Genomic DNA, 12,740 nt, shown 5'->3' with positions numbered 1-12,740 from the left:
TCCTGTTTCTGGTCCTCAGGTTCCCCCTACCGCCACCACCAAGGCTGCAAAGTCCGGGCAGGTGTTCCCTATTCCTCAGGATGGAGGGGAGGGGATGGCCCCGTGAGGCTCCTCCTGAAGGAGTAAGTGGGGCCCTGCTTGTGGTGGGGGAGCCTGGGGAAACCGCCCATTCCGCCACTGCTACTGGGTCGGGTGCCCTGAATGAAGGGGAGGGCGAGGCCCCAGAGGGTCGGGCCTCCCAGCCGGAGTCCACCACCAACCAGGAGACGCCCGACCCAGTTATAACTGAGAATGCTGCCCCATCTGCTGGGCCTGTGGGTGCTGGCGGAGCGGGAGATGGCCTCCTCTCGCCGCCTCCAGTCTCGGCTCCGGCTGGTTTCCCGGAGTCCGGAACTTCTGTCTCCCCTGGACCACTCATTGGCCTGGGGATGGAGGTGGAGGGGGGTCCTGAACCGCTGGTGCCTACAGGCTCCAGTTTCACAATAGAACCCAGAGAGGACTCCTCCGCCATCTATCCTGGGGGTGGGATCGTGACGGAGGCGGGACCAGCTGGCGCGGCCGGGACGTCCGCCCCACAGTGTGTGGTGGATGTGTCGGCCGCTGGCGGTGACGACCCGGAGGAGGATGGGGATTCGGTGCGGGGCACGGAGGATGATCTTGATTCCATCGCCAGTGAGGTGGTGGAGCCCTCGTGCCTCCCACCGAATCTCCTCTCATCCCCACGGCGGAACTCCGGGATTTCCTCGCGGCTTGCAGGGGTTGCCACAATAAAGTTCAGCTGGCCCTCGACCGTTGGTCGAATCTGGCGCTGATCATCCAGTCCGTCCGTGCCGCCCTTAAGTTAGCGGGCAAGCGCGCGGACGTGAAACTGGTTGAGAGGCGCCGTTTTAATGTGTTCCTCAATGGGTTGCTGGGGGAGTGGAGGGCCAGGTGCACTTCCACTCCCTCCTCACAGTGAGGTGTTGGTGACGGGTTTTAAGTACCTTTGACATGAAGATAACCATAGCCAGCCTCAACATCAACGGCAGCAGAGGGGCTCACCGCAGATTTCACAATCTCTCAGTCCTTAGGGAAGGGAGATACGCGGTGAGCTTTCTGCAGGAAACCCACACCGTTCCGGGAGACGAAGCCACCTGGCTCCTGGAGTGGCAGGGTGGGGTCTACATGAGTCACCTCACCCCTATTTCTAGTGGGGTGGCTATCTTGTTGGCCCCGACTTTTCAGCCGGAGATCTTGGGGGTCAAGGAGCTAGTGCCGGGCCGCTTGCTCCACCTCGCCGTTCGCCTGGGTAGCGTGCCGCTCCATTTTGTGAACGTGTACGCGCCCAGGCCCGGCGCTTTGCAAGCGCGCTTCTTTGAAGAAGTGTCCGCTCTCTTGAGCTCCATCGATAGCGGCGAGTGCATCATCCTCGGGGGGGATTTTAACTGCACCCTCGAGGTGGGGGATCGCTCCGGTCCCCAGCGCGGCCAAGCGTCGGTGGAGAAGTTGAGGGGACTGATCAGCTCCCTTAACTTGGTGGACGTCTGGCGGAATCTCCATCCCGACTCCAGCGCCTTCACGTGGAGGTCTGGAGGAGGGGGGTCGCGAATCGACCGCCTCTACATTTCGCAGGCGTACGTCTCCCGCGTTTTGGCGGCCTCCATGTGGCTGGTGCCGTGCTCGGAGCACCACCTGGTGTGGGCGGAGTTCACTCCGCTCCACACGCGGGCGGGGTCCGCGTACTGGCACTTTAACAACCGGCTGCTGGAGGACGTGCGATTTCGGGACTCGTTCTGTCGATTCTGGGCCGACTGGAGAAGGAAGCAGGGGGGCTTCCCCTCCTTGAGGCTATGGTGGGATGTGGGCAAGACTCACATCCGCGTCTTCTGTCAGGAGTACGCGAAGGGGTCGACCAAGAGGCGGGAAGCCGAGATCGGGCGCCTTGAGAGGGAGGTGCTCGACTTGGAATCCCGCCTCGGTCATGCCGTCGCGGACCCGGCCCTGTGGCAGGCGTACAAAGAGAAGAAGGGCGCGCTGAGGAACCTGCAGCTCATAGGGTCCCGAGGCGCGTACGTGAGGTCGCGGATCCAGATCCTGGAAGATTTGGACCGCGCCTCGCCCTTCTTCTACTCACTGGAAAAATGGCGGGGGGTCCGTAAGCAGCTCGTCGAGCTGCTGGCCGACGACGGATCCTCCATCACGGATCCGGAGGGAATGGGCCTCCTGGTCCGGACGTATTACAGTGCGTTGTTCTCTCCGGATCCGTCCAGCGAGGATGCGCGCAGAGTTTTGTGGGAGGACCTGCCGCAGGTCAGCCCGGAGGGCGCCGAAGGATTGGAGGCTCCGCTCACGTTGGCGGAGCTGACTGGCGCCCTCCACCAGCTCTCGAGGGGCAAATCCCCAGGGCTGGATGGGTTGACCGTGGAGTTCCTCAGGGCGTTCTGGGACGTCCTGGGGGACGATTACGCGCTGGTCCTGGGGGAAAGCCTGGCGACCGGGGAGATGCCCCTCTCGTGGCGCAGGGCGGTCATCGTCCTGCTGCCGAAGAGGGGCGATCTCCGCCTGCTTAAAAACTGGCGTCCGGTCTCCCTCCTCAGCACGGATTATAAGATCTTTGCCCGGGCTATGTCTACCCGCCTGGGCTCCGTGCTGGCCCACATGATCCACCCCGACCAGTCCTACACGGTCCCGGGCCGGTCCATCCAGGACAACATCCACCTGGTCCGGGACCTGATCCATCTTTCCCAGAGGACTGGTCAGTCGGTCGCCTTTCTCTCCCTCGATCAGGAGAAGGCGTTCGACAGGGTGGATCACGATTACCTTTTCGGGACTCTGCGCGCTTTCGGACTCGGGCCGCATTTCGTGGCCCGGGTCCGACTTTTATACGCCGCCGCAGAGTGTCTAGTCAAAGTTAACGGGTTCTTGACGGCGCCCCTTCGATTTGGGAGAGGAGTGCGTCAGGGGTGCCCCATGTCCGGCCAATTGTATACCATCTGCGTGGAGCCCTTCCTGTGCCTGCTTCGCAGGAGGTTGACGGGATTGGCTCTGCGCGAGCCGGCCATGCGGGTCGTCCTCTCGGCTTACGCCGACGACGTGCTCCTCGCAATCACAGATCCCGTTGACTTGCGGAGGATGCGCGACTGCCAGCAGACCTTTTCTGCCGCGTCCTCCGCGAGGATCAATTGGGAGAAATGTTCCGGACTCCTTTTTGGTCAGTGGCGGGTGGACTCCCTGCCGGAGGAGATGACACCTTTTGCGTGGAGCACCACGCACCTCCTCTATCTGGGAGTCCACCTTAGCCCCGCTGAGGAAGCCTGGCCGGCAAACTGGCAGGAGTTGGAGGCGAAAGTCACCGCTCGGCTGGGGCGCTGGACAGGACTGCTCTGAGTGCTTTCCTACAGGGGCCGAGCGTTGGTCATAAACCAACTGGTGGCCTCCATGCTGTGGTACCGGTTGGTCACTTTGGCCCCGCCCCCTGTATTTGCCACCAAGATCCAGAAGAAACTCGTCGATTTCTTCTGGGGCAAGAGGAAACACTGGGTCTCTGCCGCGGTCCTGAGTCTCCCGATCGAGGAGGGCGGTCAGTCGCTGGTGTGCGTCCGCACCCAGGCTGCGACTCTCCGCCTTCGGACCCTGCAGAGATACCTGTACGTCGAGCGTCCTCCCAGATGGTGTGCGCTGGCGACGTATTTTTTCCGCCAGTGTCACTGCCTTCAAGACGACACGCAGCTCCCGGTGGAGTCTGTTAGCCGCGCCTCTCTGAGGGAGTTGCCTGTCTTTTACCGGGATCTTTTCCAAGTCTGGAACATGGTCGCCTCCAGTCAGGGCGCTCCCCCGCCGGCGGAGGAGAGCGCCTCGGCTGTCCGGGCGGCCGACTCCGGGGACGGTCCGGCGGGCGGAGGAGTAGCCGAAACCCCCGGGACGCCCCTCACTGCGGGTGGCGAGGGGGCTCGGGAGTGCGGAGCGATCCCGGCCGAGCTGACACCCGCTCGGCCGGAACTGCTCATCGGACCCAGGCCCCGAAACCCTCCTCGGGAGCCGGTCCCGCACAACCCGAGCCGCCTCTTGGAAATGCCCTCCGTGCCATTCCAATCGGCGCGGAGGGGTTTCCTGTACGGGCTGCTCCTGCACACTCTCCACTTCCTCGCCCTCGTCAGCCGACCGGACACGCCCTGGCGGTCCGCGTTGCCATCTGGCGGCGAGGGGAAACCCCGATGGAGGTCTCTCTACGCGGGAGTCTTCCCCCTTTACATCGGGGACCTGGGGTGGAGGGTGCTGCACAGAGCAGTCCCGTGCAATAGGCTTTTAAGTAGGTTCACGGACTCCCAGGCCAGCTGTACTTTCTGCGGCCTGGACGAGTCCGTGTTCCACATTTATATGGAGTGTGCGAGGTTGCAGCCCCTATTTGAGTATCTGAAGGGGCTGCTCCTCAAATTCTGGCTGCACTTCAGTCCCACGCTCCTGATCTTTGGGCACCCGGTGCGGAGGGGCTTGGGCCGGGAGGAGGATCTCCTCGTCGGTCTGCTCCTGGGCCTGGCCAAGGTGGCAATTCACAGGCCCAGGTTGCGGGCCGTCGGGGGGTCCGTCCTCCCCGATTGCCTGCCCCTCTTCCGCGGTTACGTTCGCGCCCGGGTGTCCCTGGAAAAGGAGCATGCGGTGTCCGCCGGTACGCTTGAGGCCTTCCGCGACCGGTGGGCACCGCAGGGACTGGAGTGCATCGTCGACGCCGAGAATGGCATTTTAATTTGCATTTTTTTGTTTATTTATCTGGTTTTAATAAAGTTATTTTAAAAATATAAGTGTGTATCTAAAGGGGGCCTGAGGAATAAAGGCCCCCTCGACATAAAAAATGTATAAAGGGGGCCTGGGGTATAAAGGCCCCCTCGACATAAAAAATATAAAAGGGGCCTGGGGTATAAAGGTCACCTTATTAAAAAAAAACGGGTTAGATACAGAGTAAAACTCCCTCTAGTTTTGCAGCTTCAGTGGGAGCTGCCGATTTCCTTTTGCAAAAAAAAAAGAATAAACGGCAAACGCTATCAGTCCCCCGCCGGGTGACCTGACCTAAGAATAAACGGCAAACGCTATCAGTCCCCCGCCGGGTGACCTGACCTAAGAATAAACGGCAAACGCTATCAGTCCCCCGCCGGGTGACCTGATCTAAGAAAGCGGTAACGATGCCAGTCCCTCCCCGGGTGACCTGACCTAAGAATAAACGATCAGTCGTACCTACATCGACTGAACTAGTCTTTCTAATCCGCCAGACTGATCATTGATCTCGTCCAGACGATCTTACCTGACCATAAGCGAGTGATCAAACTTTTATCGGACTATGAGACAGAGGAAAACCGACATGGTCATATATCAACTACTCACGTCGGGGGCCCATTTCCTCTCTCTCTGTCCAGGACTAGTCTGATTCTGATTTCGCTGATGATCGGCGGTCGTCTGTTGAGATCCCACTTCTGACACCAAAATGTTAATCTGAGTTCTTTTTGTCTTCAGTCTGGTTCAGTAAATATACTGAGTCGGATGTGCAGGTAAAATCAATTACTTTATTTGCGCATTTAGCCGGCGGACTTACTCTGACACAGCGGCACTGACTCCAACAGAGTCTGTCGGGTCCACCAGAGTAAGTGTCCGTTTGTGATAGAGATACTACTGTTTATACATTAAGATTCATGCTACACCTCCTTGTTTAACCAATCAGTGCAGTACAATTTAAATTTCAACCAAGTGATAACGTGGAGTACATTTGTTACTGAGGTTAACAATACCCTCTATTCTCAATACATACTTGTTACTAACATAATATTGTTTTGTATCAGCAAGATAAAAGAAAACAGACAATCAAGATAATTAGCAAAGGAAGAGGTGTTAGAAACAAGATTCTGGTTTCGATTCCCACAATTGTCATGAGTCCTGTGATCCTGTAATCTCTATCAAGTCGCAGCCTGAAGTAACACCAAGCAGTAATAGTATACATTGATAGTGGGGCCTTTCATTCCTTATCATCACTCACACAGGGATGGCCAGCATATTTCACAGGAGTCCATTTGTTCCAAACCACAGGGGGCTACACAATCATGCCATAAAGAAACAATGTCCTTGTAATTACCAGTGTCTGTTAGTTTATACAATCTCACACTCTCAGCCTTTACTTTTAACTATTTCATTGCAGTTTCTCAAGCTTTAAATCATACTATCAAAGCTCAGCAAAGCTACTATTCGTAACTTGGCTATATTTCCCATCAAGCATAGTGCCATGCCGTTCTGTTCAGTTCTACAAACCGAGGGGAGTACTCTCCATCTTCCCTTTGTATGAATGAGATTCCGGGTCAGAATACAACCATAAATCAAAGCAAGGAAACTACAATGATAGGATTCATAAGCATAAATTAAGAAATCAATAGTCGTATTCTGAAATTAGTACAGAACCAAACTATTTAAAATTTAAAACTTATTGAGGTAATTTAGCCCCTATGCTTTTGTCTTGTTTCTTGTACACACTGGTTTAAAATCAGAAATTGTGTTTGATTTGAGGTAAATAGATACACACCATTGTCTCTCGAGACAAGGAGGCCAAAGAGAGAAGAGAAGTAGATAAAAGGTGACTCATGGGCTCTGTGATATGTGTCAAAAACAGGTTCATGGTCCTGTGGCTGAGGACTAAGGAGCAATCCACCCAAAATATTCCCTCACATTCGGTTCATATGGTGTAGATTGTTTTGCAATGTCCTTGGTAGATAATTGTGGCAGGTCCGGTTGTAAGAAGCATACATCAGGATCTGAACAATTAAAGAGGCAGGGAGACAGTCATTCGGGGTTTCATGCAGGTCAGATACCAGCTGTAGGAAGCAAACACCAAGATGATACCGGTGTTGAAGTAGGAAGAAACCTGAGGTTATGGGCTTCATTATAAGAGGTTGGAGAAGCTGAGATTGTTCTCCTCAGAGCACAGATGTTTAAGAGGAGACCTAATGGGGGTATTCAAAATTGTGAGTGGTTTTGATACAGCAAATAGGGAGCCACTCACTCCTCTGGCAAGTGGCTTGGTAATCGTTGGTTGGTTGGCATCTTTCCATCTATAGAAGGTGATGAACACGCAGCAAACAATCCATTTAGGTGGGATGTCTTCTCTTGGTGCACCTTTGCTGATGGCTGTGAAGGCCAATCCTTGAGAGGCAGGTTCTGCTACAAGTACTCCACGTGAAGCTGCCAAGTGACACTGTGAGTTGTTGTTTTTGATGTTGGCTCCTGTTGCCAAGATGCTGTAGCAACTGGTCATCATGGTAGTACAATCCAGTCCACAGGATGTGTTGCCATTTCCCTCTTTCGCCAGTTTATGACTCCCAGGTACAGTAGTCAACATTTAGGGCCTTCAAGTCATGCTTGCAAGCATCCTTGAAGTGGAACTTTGGGCGGCCACTAGTCATCTGGCTCCAGCAACGTCATCATACAGAAGATCCTCGGTTATGTGACCATCTTCCATCCTGCAGACTGAAGCCACCTTTGTTTGATTAGTGCCAACACACTTGGGAGCTCTGCCTGTGAGAGGACTGCCACATTTATGTTTGTCCTGCCAAAATATACCCATGATGGGCCACAAACAGCAAATATGGAAATTATTGAGCTTCTTTTCCTAGTAACTGTAAGTTGCCCATGTTTTGCATTCATACAGCAATGTGCTGAGAACACCGGCCTTATAAACTATCAGCTTGGCCCTAAGGGTTAGCTTGGTGTTATCCCATGCATGTTTTGCAAGTTGGCCAAAGGTGGTAAGTAGCTGCTTTCTCTATGTGTGTATCAAGCTCTGCATCAAGGGACAGATTGTCTGTCACCATGGACCCAAGGTAGCAGAATTTGCTAACCACTTCCAGTAGGGTGTTAGCAGTGGCCATAGATTTAACATAATTGGCAAAAGAACTAGAGGGGAAATGAGTATTGCATCCAGTTCTGGTCACCACACTTTAGGAAGGATGTGAGGCCCCTTGAGAGGGTACAGAGGAGATGTACTAGAATGGTTCCTAGAATGGGGGATTTTAGTTACAAGGTTAGGTTAGAAAAGCTAGATTTGTTCTGCTGAGAACAGAGAGTGAAGGGAGATTTAATAGAAGTGTACAAGATTATGACCGGCTTAGATAAGTTAGATAAGGAGAAACTGTTACTATTAACAAATGGCATAAGGACTAGGCGACACAGATTGAAGATTGAAAGTTTTAGACAAGAGATCCAGGCGGTATATGAGGAAGCACTTTTTACACAGTGGGTGGTAATGATCTGGAACTCACTGCCCGCAAGGGTGTTGGAAGCAGAAACTATCAATGACCTCAAGAGGAAGTTGAATGGCCACCTGAGAAATAGAATTGCAGGGTTACAGGGATTGAGCCAGGGAGTGGGGCTAACTACATAGCTCTGTGAAGAGGCGGCATGGACTTGATAGACTGAATGGCCTTCGTCTGTGCCATAGGTGATTCTAAATGGTTTCACCCAGAAGGTTGTTGTTCTGGAATGCACTCCTTGAAACAATGATTGAATTGGATTCCATAACTTTCAAAAGGCTTTTTTACATCTACATGGCTTGAAGAAAACAATTTGGAGGGTCATTGTGGGGAAAAGCCGAAGTGTGGAACTAAATTGAACAGCTCATTCGAAGAGTCGGCACAGGCACAATAGGCCAAATGCTTTCCTTCTGGCTGTAAAATTCTGTTTAGATCTGCACAGATAACGATTACTGCTCAGATCCAGCTGCAGGAAGCGCACACCGACATTTGTGTGGACGAGTCACTGGACTAGTAATCCAGAGGCTGAGTCTAATGCCCTGGGGACACCATGCCAGCTGGTGGAATTTAAATTCAATTAATTAATTATTGCAATTAATTAATAAAAATCTGGAATCGAAAGTTAGTTTCTTACCAATGTGCCATGAAGCTATCATTGATTGTTGTAAAAACCCATCTGGTTTACTAATGTCCGTGAGGGAAGGAAATCTGCTGGTCCCTACCTGGTCTGGCCTACATGTGACTCTAGACCCACAGCAATGTGGTTTACTCTTAACTGCCCTCTGAAATGGCCTAGCAAGTCGCTCAGTTGTCAAGGGCAATTAGGATGGGCAATAAATGCTGGCCTTGTCAGCGACGCCCACATCCCCTGAAAGAATAAAAAAAAGAATAAAGCTTTTGTGATTCAATTTTTAGAGGGTTGAACAAGTTCCTGAAGAGCGGCCGTACCCAGCACTTTTAGATGCCGTGAGAATCCAGTACAAGAATGTTTTACAAGCAGTTCAGGCAATACACTCTATTAGAAATTCAGCAAGGCTACGGCCAGTCTGTCCATCTCTCACTTTCAAATTGTTAGGACCTGGAATGTGACCAGAGCTGCCTCCCAATCGGATAACCCGCGCCGAAGATGTTGAGCAACATAACGCCACATCAGCTCAAAAATGTTAAATTAATAAACTTTACATTAAGTTAAACAAAGAGCATTTCAAAGTGTGACGGATGCTGCAATATTTTAACAAACCCTGGATAATTATCACAGATTGTGACATATTCACGTCATACACAGAACATTTGAGATAACAGTAATCCTTTCAGCACTTTTGGAACGTGTTTCCTGGCTTCATACAAGATTACACTGATCCACGGAGTAAATCGGGTTGTTTAATGCGACCCTTCAGTGCACAGAATGCAAATGTGCGGTATTTCCACAACAGGAGATTTTACAGAAAACCTACAAAAATGCCTGGTTGAGAAACATTGGCCAGCAGCAACACCTGTTGATGGGAGCCAGCGTTTGCAGGAGGAAATTAACTCCCTTAGCATTGCAGTGAATTTGATCGGGAAATCACTGAACCGAATGTGCTCGGCAGCCCAACAGCATCGAAACTGATAGCACTTTGAATCAGGAAGTACTGAGTGTGAACATGACTTCCAGACAGCAGCCCGAGAGTTGGACCAAAGATGTAAATTGTCCCCTTTGTCTTGAATTCTTCACCGATCCGGTTTCACTGGATTGTGGACACAACTTCTGCCGCTCCTGTATCACACAGTGTTGGGAAACGGAGAGAAACTCCTGCCCGGAATGTAGAGAGGAATTTCCGGAAAGAAACCTCAAGGTTAACCGGGCCGTAGTGAGTCTGGCGGAGAAAGCTCGGAAATTAAACCTGAATCGGAAAGAGAAGGAAAGTAAACTTCAGTGTGAGGAACATCAGGAAGAACTGAAGCTGTTTTGTGAAACTGACAAGAAACTGATCTGTTACACTTGTAGAGATGCGCGGGAACACAGAGCCCACCACTTCATGCCGATTAAAGAAGCTGTTGAAATCTACAAGGTAAAATGGAACAGATTTTATGATCTTTTATCACCTTCTCAAGGGCAATTAGGGATGAGCAATAAATGCTGGCCTTGCCAGTGACGCTCTCACATCCCATGAAGGAATAAAATAACTGATTATTTTATCACATTTTAATAGTCTAAGCCTTTCATTCTGTGATTTTCTATCCCACCCAGGATCAGCTGAAAATGTCTCTAGAATCTCTGACAGAGAAGAAATCAGTGTTTCCAGAAACAGAACTGAAACAGATACGGCAGATTTCCGAAGTTAAAGTAAGTTCTCCCTGTGCTGGTTCTCTGGGATCTCAGTTAGTTTTGTTCCCTTTATCACGGTACATGATTATTTTTCACATTTCATTTGGTAGAAACAGTCGAGCAGTCTGCAAACCCACATCACATCCGAGTTTGCTAAAATGCATCAGATTCTCACTGAGAAAGAGCAGCGTTTAATCAGAGATCTCAGGGAACAAGAGGAGAGGATTCTCGATACAATGGAGAAAAACCTTCGAGAAATTCAAGAGAATTTAAATTCTATTGAGGAGGAGCTTTCAAAGTTGCAGAAACAAATGGAACAACAAGACGGGCTGATGTTTCTGAAGGTGAGGATTATATTGCGGCTTAGTTACAAAATAATTTATGACAATGTTGAAATCAGTGGTGCATTTCCTGAAAATTCGAAACGGGTTTAAACCGATTCCCCCTCACCCCCCCCCCCCCCCCCCCACCTTTGCCGGTACGGATCTGCAATTGTGCACATGATGCCCAGTTTTGCATTGCTAGATCTGTTCAAAATCTATCCTATTTAGCACTGTGTTAGTGTCACACATTGTGCAGAATCCCGGGAGCGAGTTGCCATAGCCTCGATACTTAGTTTGCAATTATTGCAGTGTTCCCCAAGAGGTGTAATACTCCTGCAACTCACATTATATTCCAGTTACGTTGTGTAAGTATGTGGGTGTGTCTGTTAGGGTGGGTGTGAGAGTCAGTGTGTCATTTAGTGAGACTGGTGTTGAGTTCCAGAACCTGACAACGCAAATCACATTTTTAATCTTTCTATCAGATGCTTTTAATATTCTTGGTGAAATTTCTACTGCCTAGTTTTCAAATATATCCTATTTCTGTCTGTTTGGGGTCTATATGTGTGGCATCAGATACAAAACAGGGGAGCATGTTCAAATTGGTCGCAGTAGCATTAACAAGTACCTGCCCTTTTACCTCCTCTGTCCTTCCGGGTGAAGCAACGATTTACTTGTACTTCTTTCAATTTAGTATTCGCTGCTCACAATGCTTTCTTCTCCACAGTGGGGAGACCAAATGCAGATTGGGTGATCACTTTGTGGAACACCTCCCTTGTAAGCATTACCCTGCTGTCACGCCCACATTTCTGTCCTGGGCCTGCTGCAGTGTTCTACTGAAGCTAAACACAAACTTGAGGAACAGCGCCTCATCTTCCGATTTGGCACTCTAGAGCCTTCTGGACTCAGTATTGACTTCGCTAATTTCAGACCATGAGCCCTGTTTTTTTATGACTTTATTTTTATATTTTTTTAACTATGTGCTAGCCTTAAACTTGTTTTTCATAATCATAGAGAGATACAGCACTGAAACAGGCCCTTCAGCTCACTGAGTCTGTGCCAACCAACAACCACCCATTTATACTAATCCTACTTTAACCCCATATTCCCTACCACATCCCCACCATTCTCCTACCACCTACCTACCTACACTAGGGGCAATTTACAATGGCCAATTTACCTATCAACCTGCAAGTCTTTGGTTGTGGAAGGAAACCGGAGCACCTGGCAGAAACCTACAAGGCGAGACTGTATCTGTGGTACGTGGTGAGAGAACCAACAAGAGAGAAAAATATACACGACCACGTCCTCACCAATCTGCCTGCCGCAGATGCATCTGTCCATGACAGTATTGGTAGGAGTGACCATGTACAGTCCTTGTGGAGACCCTTCATCGTGTTGTGTGACACTAACACGGTGCTAAATAGGATAGATTTTGAACAGAACTAGCAATGCAAAACTGGGCATCCATGTGGGCCATCAGCAGCAGCAGAATTGTACTCAACCACAATCTATAACCTCGTAGCTCCACATATGCCCCACTCTGTCATTACCATCAAGCCGGGCACCAACCCTGATTCAATAAAGTGTGCAGGAGGACCTGCCAGGAGCAGCATCAGGCATACTTCAAAATGAGGTGTCAACCCGATAAAGCTACAACACAGGAGTACTTGCATGCCAAACAGCGTAAGCAGCATGCAGTAGACAGAGCTAAGTGATCCCATAACCAACGGATCAGATCTAAGCTCTGCAGTGCTGCCACGTCCAGTTGTGAATGGTGGTGGACAATTAAACAACTGACTGGAAGAGGTGACTCCAGAAATATCCTCAATGATGGGGGAGCCCAGCACA

At 50.6% G+C, this 12,740-nt stretch overlaps 1 protein-coding gene across 2 annotated transcripts in view; it reads left to right on the top strand.

The window, feature by feature from the left end:
* Positions 1 to 9,904: 9,904 nt before the first annotated feature.
* The window catches only part of LOC137346218 (zinc-binding protein A33-like), a 29,849-nt gene continuing 27,013 nt past the window's right edge, over positions 9,905 to 12,740 (top strand). For both annotated transcript variants that reach the window (XM_068009642.1, XM_068009641.1), the window contains exons 1-3: positions 9,905 to 10,312; positions 10,492 to 10,587; positions 10,680 to 10,913. In XM_068009642.1, the coding sequence (XP_067865743.1) occupies positions 9,905 to 10,312; positions 10,492 to 10,587; positions 10,680 to 10,913 (738 nt within the window). The remainder of the gene's footprint in view (positions 10,313 to 10,491; positions 10,588 to 10,679; positions 10,914 to 12,740) is intronic.

Source organism: Heterodontus francisci, chromosome 29, assembly GCF_036365525.1.
Source record: "Heterodontus francisci isolate sHetFra1 chromosome 29, sHetFra1.hap1, whole genome shotgun sequence".
NCBI classification, from domain to species: Eukaryota; Metazoa; Chordata; class Chondrichthyes; order Heterodontiformes; family Heterodontidae; genus Heterodontus; species Heterodontus francisci.
Note: the sequence above shows the minus strand (reverse complement) of the source record. Positions and strands in the feature narration are given on the sequence as shown.